The following is a 24,208-nucleotide window of genomic DNA, read 5'->3' as shown; positions in this document are numbered from 1 at the left end:
TTGGCGCTTTTCCACTGCATGGTACGGTACGGCTCGGTTCGGTACGGCTCACTTATGGCGCATTTCCACTGCATAGTACGGTACGGTACGGCTCGCTTCGGCTCGCTTTAAATGGTACCACCTCTGTTGAGGTTCCAAGCGTACTGTACCGATACTAAACGTGACGTGAAAACACTGCAGATCACTGATTCGTCAGACAGAATCGTCACTTCAGCGTCATTGTATTTGCGACACGAGACACTAAACCCGCTAGATTTAAATAGCCAGACGAAGCGAGCCGAACCGTTCCGCGCCGAGGCGAACCGTAACGAGCCGAACCGAGCCGTACCATGCAGTGGAAAAGCGCCATATGACACAATACGCTTCAAATGATTACATGCAAATATGCACTACTTTAACGACAAGACAAGTCAATGTAGCTGTTGTGGAAAAACTAATGATACATATCTGTCAGGGCCACAATCATTCTCCTCTCCAGAGTTTGTGGCACACCCATATTGGGAACTTGGGTATCAAATTTATCCCAGAACTTCCCAGTGAAAAAACACGACTTGAGAGGGCATTCATGGACAAATTTTAACTAGGAAACTTGTATCTATGATAATTCTGATAGCATGTAAAGGCAACATTAGTGTGCCCCATAGATTTTTGAAAAGAAAATGCCAAAAGTCCCCGGATTATCTACTTTAAGTCTGCTTGCAGGCACCCTTCTGAAACTGACAGATGGGACAACTCTTGTGGACTTAATTTTTAAAACATCTTTGCCTATGTAGCACCTGTGTACACCAAACTTTCCAGTTATACACTAAGCAGTATTCTGAAGATATTTTCAGAGTGATTTGTTAATAAAAAAAAATCATTTTGCACCTGGCTTTATCATATGTTCAGATCTATCTACCAAAAATGTATGAAGAGTTGCACATATTTAATGAGATGGCTAATTTGCACAATTAAACATACAAATTTCAAAAACGTGTAATTCATTTTTTTTATATACTTGTGTAAGTGATCACCTGAGTTTCATGGAGATATTTATAGTTTAAAAAAAATTACCATATTCACCTGTAGTGTCTCACCTTAAACTGTTGGAAGGGTAACATGCGTCACATTATAGTATGTTATGCATTGGGTCAGTTGGTCATTCATGGCCATTTGAAAAGTCGACCACGAGTGTAAACACCAAGCAATCGAACCAAATGCATTCAACTAGTTGTTGAAAGTGGATAAGATAAACATTTTACACCTGTTTTTAAGCATACACTTTTGATCTGATCAACCAAAACTCATCTCCAGGTGTAAACATAGGAGAGAACAAAGCAGATTATGTTAAACAAAATGAGGACATGCTAATGCAGTACAAATAATACTAAACTCCCAGTAGACAATTGGTTACAGGTGAGTTTATTTTTTATTTTTTTTCAAACACCGAAGCAAACACTAAATGAAGAAAACAAGGCAAAGTATGCAGCTATGACTTCACTTGATGCAACAACCTCAACATGCCTGGAGATAAATGCTTATTTTGAGTAGTCTGAGAGTGTAGAGGTGCTGGATATTGAAAGCCAGGCTGGACAGACTGCATCAGACTAATAGGTTGAAGTGGTATTTTACTGGGTTGCCGGGACACAGACTGGTACTGGGCTTGTGCTGACTGCAGACTGCTGGGCTGGGACACCGACTGGTAGCTGGCTTGTGCTGACTGCAGACTGCTGGGCTGGGACACCGACTGGTAACGGTCTTGGGCTGACTGCAGTCTGCTGGGCAGGGACGGAGACTGGTAGCTGGCTTGGCCTGATTGCAGACCGCTTATCTGGTCCACAGACTGGTAACGGGCTTGTGCTGACTGCAGACTGCTGGGCTGGAACGGAGTCTGGTAACGGGCTTTTGCTGGTTGCAGGCCACTGGGCTGGTCCACAGACTGGTAACGGGCTTTTGCTGACTGCAGACTGCTGGGCAAGGACAGAGACTGGTATCTGGATTGGCTTAATTGCAGACCGCTGGGCTGGGACACAGACTGGTAGCTGGCTGGTGCTGACTGCAGACTGCTGGGCCAGGACATAGACTGGTAGCTGGTATGGCCTGATTGCAAACCACTTAGCTGGTCCACAGATTGGTAACGGGCTTTTGCTGGTTGCAGGCCACTGGGCTGGTCCACAGACTGGTAATGGGCTTTTGCTGGTTGCAGGCCACTGGGCTGGTCCACAGACTGGTAACGGGCTTGGGCTGACTGCAGACTGCTGGGCTGGGGCAGAGACTGGTAGCTGACTTGGCCTGATTGCAGACCTCTTAGCTGGTCCACAGACTGGTAACGGGCTTGTGCTGATCGCAGGCCACTGGGCTTGGACACAGACTGGTAACTGGCTTGTGCTGACTGCAGACTGCTGGGCTGGGACAGAGACTGGTGGCTGGCTTGGCCTACTTGCAGACCGCTTAGCTGGTCCACAGACTGGTAACGTGCTTGGGCTGACTGCAGGCCACTGGGCTGGGACACAGACTGGTAACGGGCTTGGGCTGACTGCAGACTGCTGGGCTGGGACAGAGAGTGGTAACGGGCTTTTGCTGGTTGCAGGCCACTGGGCTGGTCCACAGACTGGTAACGGGCTTGGGCTGACTGCAGGCCACTGGGCTGGGACACAGACTGGTAACGGGCTTGTGCTGACTGCAGACTGCTGGGCTGGGAAAGAGACTGGTATCTGGCTTGGCTTGATTGCAGACTGCTGGGCTGGGACACAGACTGGTAGCTGGCCTGTCCTGGATGTTGGCCACTAGGCCAGACCACAGACTGGTATCTAGCTTGAGACAACTGCAGACCAATGGGCCAGTTGACCGATTGAGAGCCAGTTTGTGTAGGTTTTTGGAAACCAAGCTGGGGCACAATCTGGTAATTGGCTTGTGCTGCCGGCAGGCCAGATTGTGAGCTGGATTGGGCTGGTTGTTGGATGCCAGACTGGTCCACAGATGGAGAGCTGGCTTGGGCTGACAGCAGGCTACCTGACAGCTCAACAGATTGTGAGCTGGCTTGGGATGGTTGTTGGATGCCAGACTGGTCCACAGACTGTGAACTTGCTTGGGATGACAGCAGGGTACCTGACAGTTCAACAGATTGTGAGCTGGCTTCTGATGGTTGTTGGATTCCAGACTGGTCCACAGACTGAGAGCTGGCTTGGGCTGACAGCAGGCTACCTGACAGTTCAACAGATTGTGAGCTGGTTTGGGATGGTTGTTGGATGCCAGACTGGTCCACAGACTGTGAACTTGCTTGGGCTGACAGCAGGCTACCTGACAGCTCAACAGATTGTGAGCTGGCTTGGGATGGTTGTTGGATTCCAGACTGGTCCACAGACTGAGAGCTGGCTTGGGATGGTTGTTGGATGCCAGACTGATCCACAGACTGAGAGCTGGCTTGGGCTGACAGCAGGCTACCTGACAGTTCAACAGATTGTGAGCTGGCTTGGGATGGTTGTTGGATGCCAGACTGGTCCACAGACTGAGAGCTGGCTTGGGATGACAGCAGGCTACCTGACAGTTCAACAGATTGTGAGCTGGCTTGGGCTGGTTGCAGGCCACTGGACTGGTCCACAGATTGCGAGACAGCTTGTTCAGAGTTCTGGCTGCTGGTTTGAGATGATTGTTGGAGGCTAGGCTGGGCCACAAGTTGGTATCTTGCATGTGCTAGCTGCACACCACTAGGCTGAACTGTGGAACCATATCGTGACTGCACTAGTTGCTGCCCACTCAGTAATGGTCCATATCCAAAGCTGGCTTTCCCTAACTGATAGCTGGGTTGTGAGGAATCATTTATCTGCTGCAAAGGCTTGACAAAAAAGGTAGAACTTGAAACCTGGACTGGCCTGTTACCAGAAAATAACTTGGAAACAACTTGAAGTCTACTTCTCTGAGGCTTGACAATGGGCTGCACTGCAGACTGGTAGCTGACTTCCACTAATTGTCCACTGGACTGGGAGCTGTTCTGTACGATTTGCTGGCTACTAGACACCACAGACTCATTACTAGACTGTACTACAGTTTGATAGTTGAGCTGTGTTGACTCAGGTAGAGACTCAATGTGCATACTTGAACCCATTGCAGTGGTCACAGAACCAGAAACGAGACTGCCACTACCAGCTGAAGATATCGGAGATCCTTGAAGTTCACTACTAGCATCAGAGTCAGAACCAGACTTATATACATTAGTCACTGGTCCAAAACCAGAAGAGCCATTTTGAGGACTATAGCTTACACTGCTATACACACCCTTAACTTGTGCAGCACTGTAAGTGTTACTCCTTGGTCTTTGGGGACTGATGGGATTTGATGCATCAGCACCATACCAGCTGTAGGAACTTCGCGGCTTCACATCCTGCATGGGGAAAGCAGCCTCATAGTATACAGGATAACCACTCCTGACAAATCCACCAACTAGAAGAAAATAAAGAGGGAAAGAAAGAATCAAACAGACATGCTAGCAAATATGAATTATAGAACTTGCCTGGATAAACCTTACCACTTCCAAAATGGTCACAGACACAAAGACTGAGAAATGCCAAAGAAAGACTGCAGACGGAAAAAAAAAAGTATTAGATGAATGCCACTTGTTAACAAATACCACAATTTATCATCATACCTCAAGAATCGGCTAGTGGTACCCTCCATGGCCAAACAGAATTACAACAACTAACCACCTCAACAACACCACTAAAAATTCAGAAAAAACATGCTTGACCTCCGACACATATTAGTGTTGCATGATGAGACTCTTTATAGTGCCAGCAACTGCCATTTACCAATTGTTTACTGACAATCAGTTGTCATGGGAACATGTAATACTCAATTATTAGGTTCAGGTGTTACAACTCTTATCATGACAGCTGCCATTTCATTAAAGATTGTTGCTTTTTTATACTATGATTACTGAACAAAAAGACAGCACACAAAATACTTTTTGGGGATTAATTTAAATCCTTAATTTCTTATTCAGTGAGAATACATTTAAGGAAGCAGTAGTATGCTCACTGTGCAAAAGCCTTAGCATTGATTTGGTCAAGCAGCCATATATGTTTTTATATTCAAATATATTTTGTTCAATGATAACAGATGTTATAAATGTTTTTTCTTGCAAATTTGTACTTATGGCTTTATGTTCTGTTAACCAATCAACATATTTGTATGTAGTTTTGTATGTCATATTTGTATGAGTATATTTAGGAGTTGCTAATATCATTATTATCTGCACTTCTCAAATGCGAAAATGCAAATAATGTTCGTCTTTATTGAAACTATTTGAAAACTAGAACACACTGATAATTTCTTTCAGATTTGTTACGAGTAAATACATGCCAACATTAAAATCTAGCAGGACTATTCCTGTGAGCTTTCCTGTGGTGAAAGCTGTGTTCAGATGAGACCCTCCTCAGGTTTTTTTTTTTTTTATTCAGTTGAAAGGACATAACTTTATTTTATAACAAAATGTCATCAATTTAAAAAAAAAGTTACTCTGAGGTCCTCAGAGTACAAAAATGTCCCTTTCAAAAAAACTGTCACAAAATTTTGAAGCTTTGGAGCACAGAATTAAGTTTGGTCTCATTTTAAAGAAGATCATTGGCCAATTTTTGTGTGAAGTAAAAAGCTTCATTAAAAAAAAAAGCACCATTTTAAACAAAACAGATGGAGTAGATCAGGTCCATCAACACCCCCAAAGCTTCAGAGTCATTAACCCTTCCTGGGCCAACATTTCATTCTGTAACGTTAGGCAGTTATTTTACATTTGCCCAAGCAATCTTCTATCACTTGTTACTGAAGGGTTAAAGCTACAGTATGTAAGATTTTAAGCCACAAGAGGGCGCTGTTTCCAACAATAACAAAGGCGAAACTTGATGACGCTGAAGGAGAGTGGAACGATGGGAGATGTCGTTTTCAACATCCATATTACCTGTACGTCTGAACGCGAAATTTTATGTCATGATAATGAATTAACTACAAGGAACGCAAAATGTTATGCTATATTATCCTGTTACAGCTATTTGACAAATGATTTGTTAGGTTAATGCTGTGTAGTTTTAGGATATTTATAGTTAATGAAGTGTTGTTTTACGTGTTCAAACCAATCGTAGTAAAATTTAATTTGAATGGACATTTGCAAGTAATGGCTTAATATTTTTTAACAACAGATATCCGATTGTATTTAATTGCACTGCCATAATCTCGGTCACGGACTTGGCCGGCCCACCTGGTACGCAAATATATTAAAATAATGACGGAAATCATAATAGGCTATTACATGCGGGGATGCGGCCGACAATTTTCTATAATTTATAATGTTGATGTATCGCATCATGATAGTGTCGTGGGTAAGTGTGCCATCATATAACGTGGGAGACCCGAGTTCGCGTCCCAGCTAGAGGAACTTTACTGATTTTGTCCCCCTTCTCTCACTCTCTCTCGCGAAGCTCTCTCCATCTCGAAAACGCCACACCGATATTTATCCTTGCTTTATTCCTCCGTTTGTCACAAATTCTGCGTGTATCCCCATATGGACGCTTACGTTTTGTTGGCACTTCAATACTCACCAAAGAGTAATCGTGATCCATGATGTACACAACAGCTATAACCACCACTTCCGCATATGTCCACGTGATATTGCGGAAACCAAGGATAGAGCGGATATTGCGTCACTGACAGGCGACATTTTTTTCCGGGACGGACAATTATTTAAATTTGGAATTTCTCTTAAATAAAAAATCTTTGGAGACTTTTGGGATATTGTAAGTACATAACTGCAGGAAATATATCACACTGTCCAAGTGATTTTTGGATCTTTTATTACAAAATTGTTACATATTGTATCTTTAATGTTGCCTTGGTTTTGGCTTGCTTGCTTGGAGACATTTAATATTCAATAATGATATTGATCTGCCTTACCTAAGGTGGACGATGACGCAATTTTCTTCTAGAAACAAACTTTGTATTATTTTCATGTTATCACTGTGAAGCTGCTTTGATACAATCTGTATTGTAAAAAGCACTATATAAAGGTGACTTGACTGCGGCTTCTTTACCCCGGTTTTAATCGGGAGATTCTGTACTCTTTCCATGATGTGTTATAGCGCCCCTACCGTGAAAACAGTGAACACATGGCTGGCTGGAAAATTCAGTCAATGGAGGTGAAAGAGTGAAGTAGATTTGATATAAATTCCTATGTATACTAGCATTGGACTACAAAAAAAAAATCAGATACTCAGAATTAGGAACATAAATTCTCTAAAAATCAATTGTTTATGAAATAGTGAACAAGCAGCCAATAATAATTTTCAGTACATCTTGATAAAAAATTTAGTACAAGTATAGAGTTGAAGGCCATAAATGCTGTGTTTTGGTGTGATTTAGATGGTTTGTATTGTTGTTGCTAATGATAGTTAGCTGTAAATAGTTTTTCCACAAAAAAAAGTATGATTTTTTACAATACAAATCTTTAGATGCCTTTTTCTCAAAATGAGTTTTTTGTCATTCTCCAGTATAAACATGATCGGACGCGCACGCGACGGGAATTGTAAGTCCACAGGAGCGCAAGTGCACATGGAGTGTGCCCTTTGGGTCAGGGACTAATAATGCCCAAAACCCATTGCACTTTGGAGAAGGATTCGGTCCAGAACTACAAACACGATTATAAACAACTACAAACATGGCCGAGATGAGTGAGACTGTTGGTGAGATGCCCTAAAAGGGATTTGAGTTATTGATAAAACCAATATCTAACCTGATTTAATGCTATAAGTGTTATTTTCCATCTGCAACAACATGGTGAACTTAGGCTAAATGAAGACAAGAATCACACAATAGCAAAACCGATGCATTCTGATCAAACATGCTACTTGTTTTATCTCTAAAACGGTGTGACAGAGCAAAATTATGACGTGGTATGTCCCAAAGCTTACCTGCTCTGTTCTTCACAAAAGTAGGCAAATATAAGAACGGTAATCATTACATTGCACTCTGCACTTTATTTTGAAGTGTTTAACTTGCTTGTCACACTTATTTATTAATTAATTTTGTCCTGAGCCTGTTGATTTATTAAAAATATAAAAAATGCATATATATATTATTAATATTATTAATTAAGGAATAATTCATACATTTTTATCAAGATATTTATTTTTCTTTATCGTGGAAACTCTTTTTCTCATTGCCACTGGGATTGAACCTGGAAAAATGATTTTATGTTACAATAACTGAGGTGTTGTAAAAAGTTCAGAAATGGGTTGTGCGCAGTCTGTCAACAGTTAACAGAAGGCAATTAAGTGTGCTGTGTTCAGGGTGATTTCATTAGGCAGTAACAGCTGTACAGTTAGTGAGGTAAGAATGGATTATCCCTCATACAATGCCACGTTTGTGCCACGTTCGCCTGTTCCAAAATGTCAAGGATTCGAACCATTCAAACCAGGTTTATCGGACATAACACTGAAAAATGTTCTCTTAAAGTTGAAGCTTCAATACGAATAAATAAGTGCATTAGTCAAGGTGAGAGCAAGATATAAATAATAGACTGGAATGGATTTAAAATTTGTCAAGCATCTTTTTCTCCACTGAATTTCTAGATGATGTTTTGTTGCTCCGTGTCGGCCTCAGCAATGTTTCCCCCCCTGCACTGGGTCCAAATGTATGAAATCAACTTTCCTGCACGTTCTCATTAGCCAGGAGGAAGCCTGGCCCAGTGTTTGGAGCTCTGATGAAGTGGTGCTGGGAAGAGGTGAGCTTTATTCCCCATGTCTCGGGTCCTGACAGCTGGGGAGCTGACGTTGGCCCTGGCCCCCTCCGCTGAACCTCTCTGCCACTGTAACACACTAATGAGGCCCGTAATAGCTGTCATTGCCCATTGAGCTGCTGCTGGAGGAGAGCGGGGAGAGACTGAGGGGGGTTGGTGGAGAGAGAGAGAGAGGGGGGGGGGGGGAGCGAGAGAGAGAGAGAGAGAGAGAGAGGGAGAGAGAGAGAGAGAGAGAGAGAGAGAGAGAGAGAGAGAGAGAGAGAGAGAGAGAGAGAGAGAGAGAGAGAGAGAGAGAGAGAGAGAGAGAGAGAGACCTGGAAAAGGAGCATGTTGCTGTGCAGAAGCTTATTGTAGGAAAAACAGCCCGGCCCACATGAAATTTCCACAGACCTGGAATGTGCCTTTCATGATTATTAATGAAATATTTTGGGTAATTAGACATGGCTTATCGGATTGGGTGGTACGACCAAAATTTTATTACATTTATATTTTATATGTATAGTTATTTTTGCTGAACATTTTTTTATGCATTAACTTTTGGCAATGTTTATATTTGGTAATGCAATGATTGACATATAGAACTTGATAAAATGCATTTTATTTATTTATTGAAAAGATTATTATAAAAAATATATATATATTGAAATAAACCAAAAACAAATGATCTATTACATAACATTCAAAACAAAAGAATTAAAACATGAATAGAATATCAATATGCCTGGATGAGGCATTTTAGAAGTTATTTATATTTTGTTTCTTTCAAATAAAATAAAATTGTCATGGTTATGTGTGGTAAATCCAACACAGACGGTGCGTGACTCAGAATGGTGATACAAAGAGACATCAATCAACACAGGGAATCTACATATCAAACGTTAACAATACCGAACAATAAACTGAAGGAACTAAGGGGCCGTTTACATGACAACGTTATCAGATAAGCTTTTTATGCGTTTTGAGTGGTTATGTACATGGCAACAGCGTTTTGGGGGGCTGAAAACGTGCACGTTTTTAAAAACTATATTGACTCTGTGTAAACTACAAAAACGAGAATTTGTGAAACCGGTGACGTCATGCGCATAGGGGCGTAGTGTTTCTTTACAAACTGACTCCACCAACTCCTGGCCTGGCAGCAGAATACATTGTTTTTAATAGTTTTTGCGGATCCGACAACAACATTGTCGTCTGCACGCGTTGTGAATATTTTTATTTTCCTCTCCTTTTCTGTTTTTTATATCATGTCCAATGTCTAAAAATGATTACAGACTGAAATATCTAGGTTCTCTGGGAATTAAAAGGGTAAACAAGGGCGGAATGAATACCGCTGAGTGGATCCAAGGTTTATAAACAGTTTTGACCTCATAAACCACTGAGGGCTGCATTCACAGGCCAACAAATGCAGCCAAAATCTTATGTAAAGATTATTTAGCCCTGGTTTATTCACTAATCAGGGGTGTATTAGAAACCACCAGCCCTGATTAAAAAACAGAGAAAGTCCATTTAACCACTTAAGATAATAAGAGCCCAATCTACTGCTCACACAATTTATATTATCTATATTCTGCCTTCAAAGGGCAGTTCAATGTAATAATCTGTAAACCTGATACAGTATCTTACGAAAGTAATAGCAAACCTCTTTTCAACAAGCCACGCAATTTTTGCCTTTTCACATATGAAACCTGGGTAAAAAGAATCCTGTGTTATCTTGTCATGTTTCACATTGCAATTTAGCCTTGGTTAACAATTAAGCATGGCTATTTATAAACTGCCGTTTTACACTCTACATTCCTAAACCCTGGATTAACGTTCTTATTTGCATATTTGCGGTGCAGAGCTCAAATATTAGGGGCTGTTACACGACACTGTTTTCAATAAATAAACGGTAAACCTTATATGTGATTTGGCCGTAAATGTACGACAACAGCGTTTTTGGGCTTTAAAGCTACACTGTGTGATTTTTACCCCCATCTAGCGGTGAAAAGGTATGTGACCATCCAGTGAATATTAGTTTCTGTTCCTCTCAATTCCGATTTCGTTTTAACTCCTACGGTGGCCAATGTAGTCCAAGATTAACATAGCTTCCAGTTCGACTTCGTCCATGAGTATTCCTTCAAGTGATGAGGTTACTTTAGAAAACTATTATAATTTGCAGTAATTTAATTTGTCAGTTAACATATAGGTTATGACATCTATGTAAAATGAATAATAGTTTTATGTTTTCGTTATTTTTTTTCATTGCTAACATCAGCTATCAGGTTCCCAGACGAATGCAAGCTAATCTTAGTAAAGTAACTTTTATCAGTGCTATCGTTATTCTGTATATTGTACGACATCACTAGCGTAAGGCAACGTTTACATTGTAGGCTATATCATTTTCTCCATGAGCAGAGATCAGTTGATGTGACGGAGGTGCGAGGGAGAGGGAGAGGGAGAGGGAAAGGCAGGGCCGGTGCCAGTGAATTGCGGAGACGCGAAAAGCGAAGCTTGAATTAACGGGTATGTCCCTCTTTGGCTAATGTACTTTCAAGATGGAGGGGCAACATGGCAACCGACATTCGAACCCCTCACCCGTATGTATTTGCAATGGCATATTATACACTCACGAGAATACTTTATTACTTGAACGAAGTAAATATACATTAATAAGCACATATATTTTTGAAAGAACTAATTGTTTTTAGCTAAGAATAAACTAAAAAAGTTACATAGTGTAGCTTTAAAAAAAGGTTTCAAAGTGGCAGCTTTTGAAAAAGATACAATTTCTCCGTGCAAACTTGAATGAATTTGTGAAAACAGTCATGCGCATGCATTATTACGTGTTCAGTCTATTAGGCGCGTAGTTGTTCTTTAGAAAAGTGACATTGCCAACTACTGGTCTGGCAGCATAATTTGCACAATAATTTACAAGTTTACAAGACACCATTTTCAACTAAAAAGGTATAACTTTTTATGTGTTTTGGCCGTTCATTTACACAACAACAGCGTTTTGGGTGGCTAAAAATGCACGTTTTTAAAGACGGTCTCCGTGTAAACAACAAAAAAGTGAATCTCTGAAGAAGATGACGTCATGCACATGCATATTACGTGTTCAGTCTATAGTGTTTCATCGCCATCTAATGGTCTGGCAGCAGAATACAGCGTTTTTAGTCTTTTTCGCGGATCCGTGTGAATGGGGATAGTTTTGACAATGGTGTCGTATGTACGTGGAAAACTCTAAGCTTATTGAAAAGGCATCTTTAAGCTTATTGTTGTTGTGTAAACGTACCATTAGACTTTTTTGCAGATTAGTCTGAACGGGAATCATTTTGACAACATTGACGTCTGTAGGCCTACGTGAAAAACAAAGGAAAAACTTTTCCGTTTTTAGTACACATGTAAACGTACCCTAAGGCTACTGACTGACTGTACTATCAAGTTTTCAATAATGGACCTTTCAGAGTATAAAGGTAAGAATGAGCAGGGTTTCATAACTCTGGGTAAAAAAATAGTGTGTTCCTTTACCCACGGTTAAAAGAGAGGTGTGAACTTAAATGCTGTGTGAAAAGTCCTTTGAGGAATCATTCATGATGAGTTGCAGAGTTTAACTTAACTAATCTGGTGAGATCAAGGTAAACAACTGATTTCATAAAAGATACATTTCAACCCCTTCAGAAATGTGTTGGATCCTGAACCAATACATATTTTCAATGCATTTACATGTATTTCTAATGCTAGTTCCTTAGATAGCCTATATTTTAATATGTAAAAACACAATGGGGAGCATGAACATATTATTTTATTCCATGTGAACTTAGCATCTGCAGAACAGTTTTGCTCTGTCTTGCGTCAGCTGCTACTACAGTAGTCTACTCTGTGTGGGCACTACTCCTCCAGAAAGCATAAATATCTAATAGATAGGTGGCCCAGACAAGAATTTTGGGTATCCATGTGCTGTTCTAACATACCTGTTAATGTGTCAGAAGTCATGCAAGTCCGAGCAGAATTAATGACAGCAGAGATGAGTCATAAAATGCTATGCATCTAATGTTATGACAAGGATATGTGGTGCAATTGAAATGGATAATCAGCAACGTGTTGAGACCGGTCATTTATTTATTGGCTTATTTTGCCACCTCCTGGCCAGAGGTTAGTATTGCATACATGTAAATTCTACAGCAGGAATTTCAAACTCTTAAAGGGATACTTCAGCATTTAGCATTAAGCTTTGTATCAGTAGAAAACACAATTCTATTACCATGCTTCCCTCCCTCATGTCCCACTGAGACGAGAGATTTATACATTTTTTGACTGGAAAAAATCCTCTGATGACGTCATTCGTCATGTCGAATCGTCATTTTGCGGCATATGAGGATTTTTTGGCCAGAGGCTAGAGACTACAGCCAGTATTAGTAGCAGAGAATGTCTAATAAGGAGAGAACTGCCACTCTCAGTAAACTTCCGGCTTCTGAACTGGTTGCAGTTCCACTCTGGTTCCATATGAGGGCGCTCACAGGACGAGTGCAGAATGAATGGAGGTCTATGGAGCTATACCCCTCAAAATCCACTTTTCTCAGGATATAATTTTTTGTCTAGTAATTTGAATGTTGCATTCGAAAGGAGATAAAAAGAAATTACACATTGCTGGGTATTAGATTTTTTAGAGTCACTTTTAGAGTCACCTAACCCTAACCCTTTAAAAAGTCTTTTAAAATGTCAATGACGTCATACACATCGTACGACCAGAGATAGCCTACTGCTTTACGGCAATCCTTCAGTCACTTTGGTGCTTTCGCGGTCTGCACTTTATTTTCTCTCTCGTGCTAGAAGAGTTTTTGCTAGAAGACATCCCGCTTTGGATGCTACGATAGTGGTATCTCGGTCGTAATCAGTCCTTCACTGACCAATCAGCATTCATTAGCAGAATGCTAGCGTGTTATGGGCAACAACAACTCAACCTGTAAGAAATCGAAAGGACATAAGTACTTGTCCATTCAACATTCGACCTATAACCCATGTTGAACTTGCAAAACCTACAATCAAATCTGAGATTTCTCAACGGCAAGCGGGTGAAAGAGACACATTTAGCCGTCTAGCTCCATAGACTCCCATTCATTTTGCACTCATGGGTGATCGCCCCCAGTGGAACTCTGGTGGGACTACAACCACAATTCGGTACAATAGGACTTGAGTGGCCAGGCTCTCCGAAGACGGGCTCTGTCAATGCCTACTTACATTTACATTTAATCATTTTAGCAGACGCGTTTATCCAAAGCGACTTACAACTGAGGACTACAGCAAGCGAGTCATCGTGAAGAGGCAAAAATAACGCAAGAAGTGCTCAAAATACAAAGTTCAGGCATTGCTCATTTTATTTTTATTTTTTATGTCAAGTGCTCACGGAAGAGATGAGTTTTCAGTTGTGTTTTGAATGTAGTTAGGGATTCTGCATTCCGGACAAGGGTAGGGAGATCATTCCACCAGCATGGAGTCGTGAATGAGAATGTTCTGGACGGTGATTTTGTGGCTCTCTGTGATGGTACCACGAGCCGTCGCTCATTGACCGATCGCAGGCTTCTGGTAGGGATGCAGACTCGAAGGAGTGAGTGAAAGTAGGAGGGAGCTGAGCCTGTGGTCGATCTGTAAGCAAGCGTCAATGCCTTGAACTTGATGCGAGCAGCGAGTGGCAGCCAGTGCAGAGAGATGAACAGAGGAGTGACGTGGGCCCTTTTGGGCTCGATGAAGACAAGACGGGCTGCAGCATTCTGGATCATTTGTAGAGGTTTAGTTGCACATGATGGAAGACCAGCCAGAAGAGCATTGCAGTAATCATGCCTAGAGATAACCAAGGCCTGGGCGAGAAGTTGAAGTTGTGCTTCTACATCATTGCCTCTTTAGCCCCGCCCACCGATTGGCACGTGTCAGGTAGTAGTAAATAGATGCAAACACAGGATTACTCCAGTAACAAAACAATAAAGATGCCTCTGATGATTACGAGATATTTTGCAGTGCCAAATTATGGAAAGACAGTCAATGCATTGCCTTCCTTGTGATCTTCACATTAAGCAAGCAATGGAGAACTTTATTTTCTGCAAAGACATTTTTTTTTAAAGATAATTGTGACTTTATAACACGCAGTTGGGAGTTTATATCTTGCAATTCTGACTTTAAAACAAGCATTTTGAGTTTATTAAAAAATATAATTTTTTTCTCAGAAAACTCTCAATTGTGTTATAAAAGATGCAATTCTGAGGGGGAAAAATCAGAACTGATTTTTATATAATTCTGACTTTATATCACGTAATTCTGACTTTATTACTCGCAATTGCGACTTTATATCATGCAATTCTGAGATAATAAGTCAGTATTGCAAGATGTAAACTCGCAATTGTGAGAAAAAAAAAAGGCAGAATTGTGAGATTAAAAGATGCAATACCTTTTTTATTTTTTATTATGTGGCTGAAAAAAGCTTCCATACATCGGTAATACACTGCGTTTATGTGCTTTATTTTACGTCAGATTCATTTTTAAACAAGTCACAGGTCGACGCAGGCTTTTTAGAGTGACTGAAAATAAAAGTTGATACAGTAGGCCTACCGACTATTGGATCCAACAGTAATGGCACAACACACAAGTGTGCGTAACAATGTTTTTACCATGCCTCACTATTGCTCTGTCTGTTATCAGAGCCAATGATTATGTCTGAGCTATGAAAATGTTTGATTAAATGTTTAGGCAGCTCTGCCTCAGCGGACACAGCGGTCTGTTGAGACACATGGTCAATATCATAATGATCAAGATGGCCAATCAAATCAAAGAAGACGGGTCGTTTTGAATTGAAAATATGCTTTCATGATTCATGTAATTCATAACTGAATGTGACGAGACAAGAAACGTTTGCATTTTTGACATATTAGACATACGAATAGTAAATGTGTGCACATTTTAAAAATATATATTATTTGCAAATAGTTTAAATTGATTACTACATAATTTTAATTCATAAATTATTCACACACACACACACACACACACACACACACACACACACACACACACACACACACACACACACACACACACACGTGAAACACCGTCTATGAAAGGGGCTTATGACCCCTTTAACTCACCACCGGATCTTTCTGGATGGATATTTCAGGAAATGGTCAGATAGAACCACTAGATGGCGTCAGAGTCATATATATTACAAGACCTGTTCATTTAAATTATATTTGCCCAATGACAAAAGGTGGCCCACGGTAAAAAGGATTTTTGTGTGAAATCTGAAAATAGATCAATAGTTGCTGCCCGATAATGAGAACTGGCCAGCTGCCTCGGTTCTTGCCTTCTTAAATTGATTTCCAGGGGAATCTTTTTCTGACCTTATTAAATGTATGCAGATAGTTTCATTTCCCAAACCGCATTTCCTAAGTAGGGCCGCGGATCCTAAAACCAGTTTCAATAAAAAGTTGCCTTCATAGTATGGGACACTGCTTTCAGACAGTCTTCTATCTTGAAGAGAACAAAAGCATGGTTGCGTCCAAAATTGCAAACTGTCTTATTTTGAATAAGTATTTATATTGAATTTTGAATAAGAAAAATGGCGTTCTACTATGAATGTGTAGTGTGAATGTACTTTAATCTGGACGTTCTAGGCCTACATCACCATGTGACCTACCAGTGTCAGTTATCACTTCACTGTCATTCACAAATCCTCTCCCGTTGCCTCGAAGTTTCCATCATACACTTCAGAATCACTGGAAGAAGTTGGTCATCCAGGTACTTTTTTGCCTATTGTTTTATGAGTACTGTGAATTCGGACAAATTTTTCACATCACATCACCTCTTATATAGGAAGTATGCTGTTTCGGATGCAGTTAAAATTGTTCCTTAAAATTATTGTTGTGAAAGAGACATCAAGTGGTGAGACATGTACTCAAAAAACTATCCTGAATCTCTCATTCTCTCTCAGAGTACAAAAGAGTGGTTACCTACATTTGATGTGTTTACATTCAACTTTTCTCATTGTATGCTATGTAGGCCTAATAGATTATCAGTCACCATATATAATATATGGCATTACCGAAAAGTGTGGCATATGAGTGAAGCAGGATGACAGTATACTGTATAAACAGCCCCAGAAATACTTGCACTCTCAAGATGTTTAAATGTATTATATAATATCAAACCAAGTTTAATTTATTTTAGATACATTTAGCACAACCCAATTATTTATATATAGTATAGATCAATGGCACAAACACACATTTCAAGCAAAAAAAAAAAAAAAAATAGAAGAAGTTTGTTAGATTTTAAATGATAACACAATGAATGTATATTGTAAGTTATTTCTGCCAAATATCAAGCATAGTTTGTTTGCAAATGCGACTTTTAATATAGGCCTATACTATTTGATGCCATGCACTGTATATTTTGGATGGTATAGCCTAGCTGTTAATTGCTTCTATCTAATGAATGTATCCATCATAGTATACTTTGTATCATATATTATTCAACAAACAGACTTATGTGTTTTATTGCTTTACTGATCATGTTATTTCGAGATTTGCAATGATTTGATGTCACAGAATGCACAGCCACGTTCCATTTTATAAGAAACAAACCCTGATGTATTCACAAGGCTTAGTTCCCTCTCAGTACAGGTTGTTGAGCACATAGCTAGCGATGTATTTGACAGCCAGCATGGTCTCCTCACAGGTGGGCTTGATCTGGGACTCGGGCAACAGGAACCCGTAACGTCCTTCGTCGCGCAGCTCAAAGGTGTATGAATACTTCACACCCAGGTCATAAGCCCAGTCATCAGAGCCTCCAGCCGCTGGGTCTGCAATGACACAGCTCATGTTTAGGGAAGCACACGTCAGCAAAAAAAAATATTTTGATGGTCCCTTTTGAACATTCTCTTGACTATAAGTAACTTTGCAACTACATGTCAACTAACTGTCATTAGAGTATCAGTAGACTGTCTGCTTAATATCTGCTAACTCTTTATTGTGATGGTCCTCCAATAGACATTGTACTGACTATACGTAACTTTGCAACTACATGTCAACTTATTCTAACCCTACCAGTCTACTAATACTGCACTAAGTTAGTAGACATGTAAGTGCAACATTACTTATAGTCAACAGAATGTTTGAATGCGACCATCAAAATAAAGTGAAATCTGCTCACTACCTGCAAAATGGCTCCTGATCTGAAACAATGTTTTCTTGGTTAAACTGTACATGTACACAGCACTCGCAGATTGTAGGCTACACCACAAATACATTTTTAGCTATCCCTAAAATCAGTGGGAAATAATAGTTGGTCACATAGATTTTTTTTTTTTCAAAAGTCAATAGGAAAATCCTAGCTTAGCATTGTTAGCTTAGCAACAAGCTAACATCTTTTGGAATCAACTGTGAATTGTGAGGTTCCTTTCAAGTTAGAAGATGCCTAGACCAATGTACATTATCACTAGACGGAAGCAGGGAGCTCACTTCACATGTTTTGGATCTGAGCTTTTATCTTGGACTCTTTATACTCACAGATGGTCGTAGCACCAGGACCGCTAGTGTATTTGGTTCCGTACAGGGTGCGCAAAGCTGCAATAGCTCCCTGAGACACACTCAGCTACCAAGAAAGAAAAGGCTCAGGTCAGTCAAACAAATTCTCACATTATATGAGAATATAATGGACATTTTTGTTGTGTGTTTAACGCATGTGTGTATGTGTTTATGAACAGGTACCAGCTCTGAGTGGTCAGCAGCCAGGCCATATTTGTAGGAATAGGGGAAGAGGAGCAGCTGGGAATATGAGTGGACAGTCAGGTAGGCCTTGATGATAGACTTGTTGGTGCGGATGAAGTTGGCCAAATTCTTGGACTCAACCTCAGACTCTGGGCTGCTTCCACAGTAGGTTTCGCTGCAAGGGTTGCTGGAAGCTCCAGTGGCTGGAACGTTAACGGCATACTTTGTGTAAGGAATAATTGATATCGGCTTTGGAATTATTCTAAAAATAATGATCACAATCGAGTCAATTATTCTGCTTAAACTACGGTTACCACGCATCAAGACATTGTTCAGATGTTTTATTTCAAGATATTTGTCAGGTTTTTTGTCTGCTCTTCTTTTTAGGACTAATTTATATCTCGTCCCAAGCCATCTTAGACCAGTGTGGTTTGGTGCAGGTCTGGCTGGCATAGCATTGTTTTTCACCAACAAACCTTTAGCTGGTGGTCAAGCTGCCTGTTCTTTGTGGTGAAAACGGTAGACCAAGGAAACCTTGTCCGTTAGGCTTGTTAAACAATGTCATGTGGATATTTGACTTGATTTCTAGTATACTATTAGATAATCACAATAGCTTTAATAGGAAGCATGTACTCACTGCACCATCCAGCATTAAAGTTTCTGTTGGGGTCAGTACCGATACAGGTGGTGCCACTGTTCTTGGAACGAGTCTTTCTCCACATCCTGTCCTATATGATCAAAACAAGAGTTTTCAGATCATTAGTTTTCACTCTTCATCATATATATATATATATATATTTATATATATATATATACCTGTATATCTGTATCTAATTGTCAGTAATGGAACTGCACATTTTCTAAATCAATGCACACTCTGTGTTTGGGCAGACCCACTGGTTCTTTATTATTACATCACTCCCATATTTTAGAATTAATTGAAATAAATACAAATAAATAATACAAATAAGAAACGAAATAATACAAATTTAATTATAGATAGTTTCTATTTTTCTATAAGCTTTTAAAAGGTGCATTCAGTAGTTTTTTTTTTTTTTTTTTACTTGAAAAGGGTATGAAACTTGGTTTTGGCACTTGCTATGTGAACACACACACACACACACACACACACACACACACACACACACACACACACACACACACACACACAAAAAAAATCATGGACATTATTAAAAAAAGGTTTAATGGTCCTAAAAAAAAAGTAGTCACACTTGTACTCATGGTTAAAATTGACCACATTGGAAATTATAATTTAATATAGTGCAATTTTTTGGTACTGCACCAAAACAAAATCGTACTGGAAGCTTTTTTTGAGATATCAAACTCAAATTTGGAACACAACTTGTTTATATTTATGGCTTTGATTTTAGAGTAAAACTTTTTTTTTTTTTAAATTTCACTTCAGCACTAATCTGCCAAGTGTTGTCCTTAAAAGTGAAAACTTAAATCTGTGCTCCAAAGCATCCAAAATGTATGACCGTTTTAGTTGAAAATGTAATTTTCAGGTCAATGCTCAAAAGCCTACATAAATTGATTATAACTAACTACTGTATGGATATAATTCAGTACCCTACAAGTCCCCACAAATAAAAAATATGACATAAAAAACATTATCTAACTAAAATGTAGTAGGCCTACATTAATTTCAGTGAAAAAATAAATAAACAAAATAAAAAAATCAGTAATTTTTGACCACCACACAAAGAGCACAAGAGCGTTAAAAGGCCATCTGAGTCATACTCTTAATAATTTCCTTGGAATTATTATTATAATTTTTTAAAATATGAATGATGCGTGTCTCCATCGTTATGTAATGCATTTTGAAATTAACCTACAAATGTTATGAACCTACTTTGGACCAGGTGTATTCATAGCCATCAATGTTGAAGACAGGCAGAACTAAGAAGTCCATTCTATCGAGAAGGTTGGTCATCTCAGGATCACTTCCATAGGTGGACACAGCCTGACCATGAGGATAATTAAGTTTAGATTCACAGATCAATTGAAAGACATTGATTAAAAAACAAATGGTGTATCCTGTACCTCGTTCACGAACCACTGACAGAAAGCGTGAGTGATCCATTCCCTGGCGTGAAAGCCACAGTCCATGAAGACAGCCGGCTTAGCAGAGCCAGTCTTCTTTCCAATCTGGAACAGAACAATGTCAAGTGTATTTATTGTAAAGTTAACTATATTTAGTATTGAGTTCCACAATGTTTTATTATTGTAATCAATGCAGGTAATCTCAAAATTGTCATATATCAGGTGCTGACTTTATCATACCCTTGTGAAAAAGAAGTGCACTTACCGAATGTGTACTTTACATTTTGAAAAGTGCACTTTTTTGATGCATTGACAAACATAATCACATGTACAGAACTTGATAATAGTTTAAACTGTATTGTGATATATATATATATATTATACTTAAGCTATTTTAAATATACTAAATTGCACCTTTATTGATGTGTAAGTACAAATTTGCACACATGACATACAATTTGACACAAGAGATGACATTAAATATTATAAATGCATGTCAGGACATTCGGCAGTGCCCTTTAACCATATTCATAGACAGTAGAAGTTACTTTGGAAATATCTATGGAAACTACATATACAGATCTAAATCCCACTTAAGTGGTTAAAAAAGCACTCTAAAGGTCAGCATTTGAACAATTGCATTTAATATATGTATAATACATTTGCATGCCATTAATATGCAAACATTACATTCAATTCACACGTATGTGTATTATTTGAAAGTATATTATTTCCATAATAAGTATTATTTTTCAAAGTATGATAAGTGTACTATCTTTTCACAAGGGTATAACAGAGTTTTGTAAAGTGATCAGGACTTTACCGTAAGAAGGTGCATGGGGCGTCCCTCGTAAGTGTTCCCGATCACCTGCCTGCTGATCAGGTTAGAATTAGCAGAGGTGATGGAGATGGCCCAGTCGTTAATCTGAAGGTGAGTAAAAAACAAACAAATTACACACCTGGAATGGAGGAAAAAAACACAAGTTTAAGTGGAATTATGAGTGCACTGGCAGTCATACCGTCGCCCAGCTGTTGTACTTTGTGTAGTCGTGGGCTTTCGTCACCCTCTTGTTGTCCATCTGATCCTCCACAGCCTCCTGAAGATTTTCAAACATGACCCTGCAAAGACCACCAGATAATAAATCCCAAGAATACCGAAAAATACTTTATTTTGAGAGGGGAAATTTACCTTGGCTTCTTTGAAGTAGTACTTTTGGTGAACCATGTCATTGTATACCGTATGAATCTACTCATTTGCTGTGTTGTTCATTTAAAAGTCTAAGGCAACTTACTGTACGTGTTTGTCAAATACTTACTTAGCTTCCATGCTACTCTGCTGTAAAATGGTGAAGACCATGTCAAGCTGGGCTGCAGGAACATGAATGTCAACCCCCATGCCAATGGTCACGAGGTCAGGACTGTCAGGCTTCCAGAAATCCACCTGAGGATGCAGCATGTACACTTACTCAAAATCTGGATGTGCCTTGATGCAATCCAACTAGTCATTGTTTAAAACAAATAGCATTCATGATTTCAAGCAATGTCTCAAAAAGTGCATTGTGTTAAACATTTCTCAGTAATACTTGGTTTAATGTGGCATTTATTGTCCAGATATTTTTTGTTTAAATTGTATAGGGGTGAATTCCGGTTGATTAGAACACTTTTTGTGAATAAAGTAGATGAATAAAGTATGTTTGTGCTTTAATTAAATCTGGTTACACTTTAATTCAATGGGCCACTTTAGACATTCTACTAACTACAAGTAACTTTGCAACTACATGTCAACTACCAGTCAGAGTATTATGTTTAGGGTTCCGGTTAGTAGAATAAGTTTACTTGTAGTTGCAAAGTTACTTATAGTCACTAGAATGTATATTAGGGGACCATCAAAATAAAGTGTTAGCAGATATTAAGCACACAGTCTACTAATACTCTAATGAGATTTAGTTGACTTGTAGTTACAAAGTTGCTTATGGTTAGTATAATGTCTAAAGTGGACTATCGAAATAAAGCTTGTTAATAATAATGTTTGCCAAGTGGAGTTATTTCTAATTGTTTAATGACCTTCATTAATTGAAATATTGATGCCATTATACTTGTATCTTGAGGTATATTCATTTAATTGAGAGATTTACTGTATTGGAAGACGCGGTAACATTACATACAATTTTGTCTTGATTTGGATTTGTAAATAGTTCTTGTAATTATATTATTCAACAATAAATCAACAGATACAGCAACAGAAATTCACATTTTAAGCATTCGATGTTATGCTTGCTGATAGTGCCACCTGGTGGCCAAGGTTGGTCCCACATGGTCATTTTTTTAAGGACGAAAAGGTAAAATGTTTACCTGATTTGTTTTAATCTTGCTGTTCATGGCTTCTGTGCAAAATATGAATAATTGAAATAAAAGAAACAATATTTTCTATAATAAATAAGAGTTTACATTTTACCTTGACTTTTTGTCCCAGTTCCTTGATGATTGTCACTTGTTCATCATTTGCAGGAGTCAGACGGATGACTTTATCGCTAGAAAAGTGCGGAGAGAGATATTCTTTACCATCTTGGATATTAGCTCCACATAGTGGAATCTTTTTTGGTTCAACAGAGAAAAATGTTTAACAATTTACCCCACAAATCTGGTTGTCTCACAGAGAGCGACAGCCACCAATCCCAAGAGCAAAAGGATCTTCATTTTGCCTGTGTGTTTTTTCCTCCACACACACTCTCTTTTTATAATGTCAGACCATCAAAGACCGCCCAATACTGACCTCCAGAATGCCTTCATATGTATCAATTATTAGTCACCTATTGCACATGCTGTTCAAGATATTTTTAGCTATATATGATTTGAGGTGACAACAGCCTCAAATGCACCTATGTCAATCATTAACCTGTTAAAAGCCTGTCGTCTAAATGTTCACTAAGAGAAGAAAACCTTGCAGGAGACCATCGTTTAAAAATAATAATAATTCCCAAACACAAATGTACTGCTGTTTGAATGTGAATATGAGTGCAAAATTGTCCATGGAATGTGCATATGAAACAATAGAGGGAAAAAAAAAAGAAACATTATGTTCTACAATTTTATGTACTTATGTTACAACATCAAAAATTATATCGCCAAAGAAAATATTCAACAGATAACCTGAAACAAGTTTTTTTTTTTTTTTTTTATGTTCAGTGTGTATGGTTTTCACATTCATATCTCATAGAATTAGTAAATACCTTACAACAGTTATCAACTCATTTTCTTATCCACAAAAAAAGTGTAGAGACATTATAGTTGCAGTAAATAAATATGGTCCCTTGATATTAGTTTTTTTTGTACAGTTTCCCTTTATATTAGGGTCTAATTCTCACTGTTAACTATGACTTTTGCCTCAGTAAACTCATAATTACTGATTAGCAATAGTCAGTAAGGTAGTTAAGTGGATTAAGGGATTAAGAATATTGTCATACTGAATAAGTATTAGTAAACAGCCAATATCATACACTCTAAAAAAAATGCTGGGTTGTTTCAACCCAATTTTTGGTCAAATATGGACAAACCCAGCCGTTGGGTTACATTTTTAAATTTCATTTTTAACCCAACGTTTGGGTTTGTCCATATTTGACCCAAAATTGGGTTGAAGCAACCCAGCATTTTTTAGAGT

At 38.9% G+C, this 24,208-nt stretch overlaps 2 protein-coding genes across 8 annotated transcripts; both read right to left on the bottom strand.

Moving 5' to 3' along the window:
- Positions 1-1,061: 1,061 nt before the first annotated feature.
- LOC306993139 (uncharacterized protein) lies at positions 1,062-4,873 on the bottom strand. 7 transcript variants are annotated; one of them, XM_079602720.1, is made up of 5 exons: positions 4,694-4,732; positions 4,505-4,554; positions 4,255-4,419; positions 1,724-4,154; positions 1,305-1,678 (listed from the first exon to the last, which is right to left on the bottom strand). In XM_079602720.1, exons 4-5 carry the CDS (start codon positions 4,082-4,084, stop codon positions 1,469-1,471), a joined length of 2,571 nt encoding a protein of 856 aa, XP_079458846.1. In that variant the 5' UTR covers positions 4,085-4,154; positions 4,255-4,419; positions 4,505-4,554; positions 4,694-4,732; the 3' UTR covers positions 1,305-1,468. The 7 variants fall into 7 exon arrangements, with proteins under 7 accessions (XP_079458844.1, XP_079458840.1, XP_079458845.1 ...); XM_079602718.1 differs by having other exon boundaries at positions 1,062-1,678; positions 1,724-4,419; positions 4,694-4,793; XM_079602719.1 differs by having other exon boundaries at positions 1,258-4,154; positions 4,625-4,734.
- A 12,030-nt stretch (positions 4,874-16,903) lies between these two features.
- Positions 16,904-23,254, bottom strand: cpb1 (carboxypeptidase B1 (tissue)). Its single transcript, XM_079602176.1, has 11 exons — positions 23,183-23,254; positions 23,006-23,081; positions 21,867-21,991; positions 21,570-21,669; positions 21,374-21,475; positions 20,551-20,655; positions 20,360-20,470; positions 19,124-19,214; positions 18,487-18,689; positions 18,286-18,370; positions 16,904-17,579 (listed from the first exon to the last, which is right to left on the bottom strand). Exons 1-11 carry the CDS (start codon positions 23,245-23,247, stop codon positions 17,392-17,394), a joined length of 1,251 nt encoding a protein of 416 aa, XP_079458302.1. The 5' UTR covers positions 23,248-23,254; the 3' UTR covers positions 16,904-17,391.
- Between the last annotated feature and the right edge of the window lie 954 nt (positions 23,255-24,208).

This window comes from Phoxinus phoxinus (assembly GCF_949152265.1).
Source record: "Phoxinus phoxinus genome assembly, chromosome: 24".
Taxonomy (NCBI): domain Eukaryota; kingdom Metazoa; phylum Chordata; class Actinopteri; order Cypriniformes; family Leuciscidae; genus Phoxinus; species Phoxinus phoxinus.
The sequence above is the reverse complement of the archived record's forward strand: the minus strand, read 5'-3'. Positions and strand labels throughout refer to the sequence as shown.

What these genes read in the sequence shown, in the direction of transcription:
- LOC306993139 (XM_079602714.1), bottom strand. Translation starts at nt 4,653, where the DNA reads ATGGAGGGTACCACTAGCCGATTCTTGAG. An exon ending in ACCACTAGCCGATTCTTGAG is followed by an intron (nt 4,555 to 4,624) that starts GTATGATGATAA and finishes TTCCGTCTGCAG; the next exon opens with TCTTTCTTTGGCATTTCTCA. An exon ending in CTGTGACCATTTTGGAAGTG is followed by an intron (nt 4,420 to 4,504) that starts GTAAGGTTTATC and finishes ATTTTCTTCTAG; the next exon opens with TTGGTGGATTTGTCAGGAGT.
- cpb1 (XM_079602176.1), bottom strand. Translation starts at nt 23,247, where the DNA reads ATGAAGATCCTTTTGCTCTTGGGATTGGTGGCTGTCGCTCTCTGTGAG. An exon ending in GAGACAACCAGATTTGTGGG is followed by an intron (nt 23,082 to 23,182) that starts GTAAATTGTTAA and finishes GCACTTTTCTAG; the next exon opens with CGATAAAGTCATCCGTCTGA. An exon ending in TCCTGGTGCTACGACCATCT is followed by an intron (nt 17,580 to 18,285) that starts GTGAGTATAAAG and finishes GTGTCATTGCAG; the next exon opens with ACCCAGCGGCTGGAGGCTCT.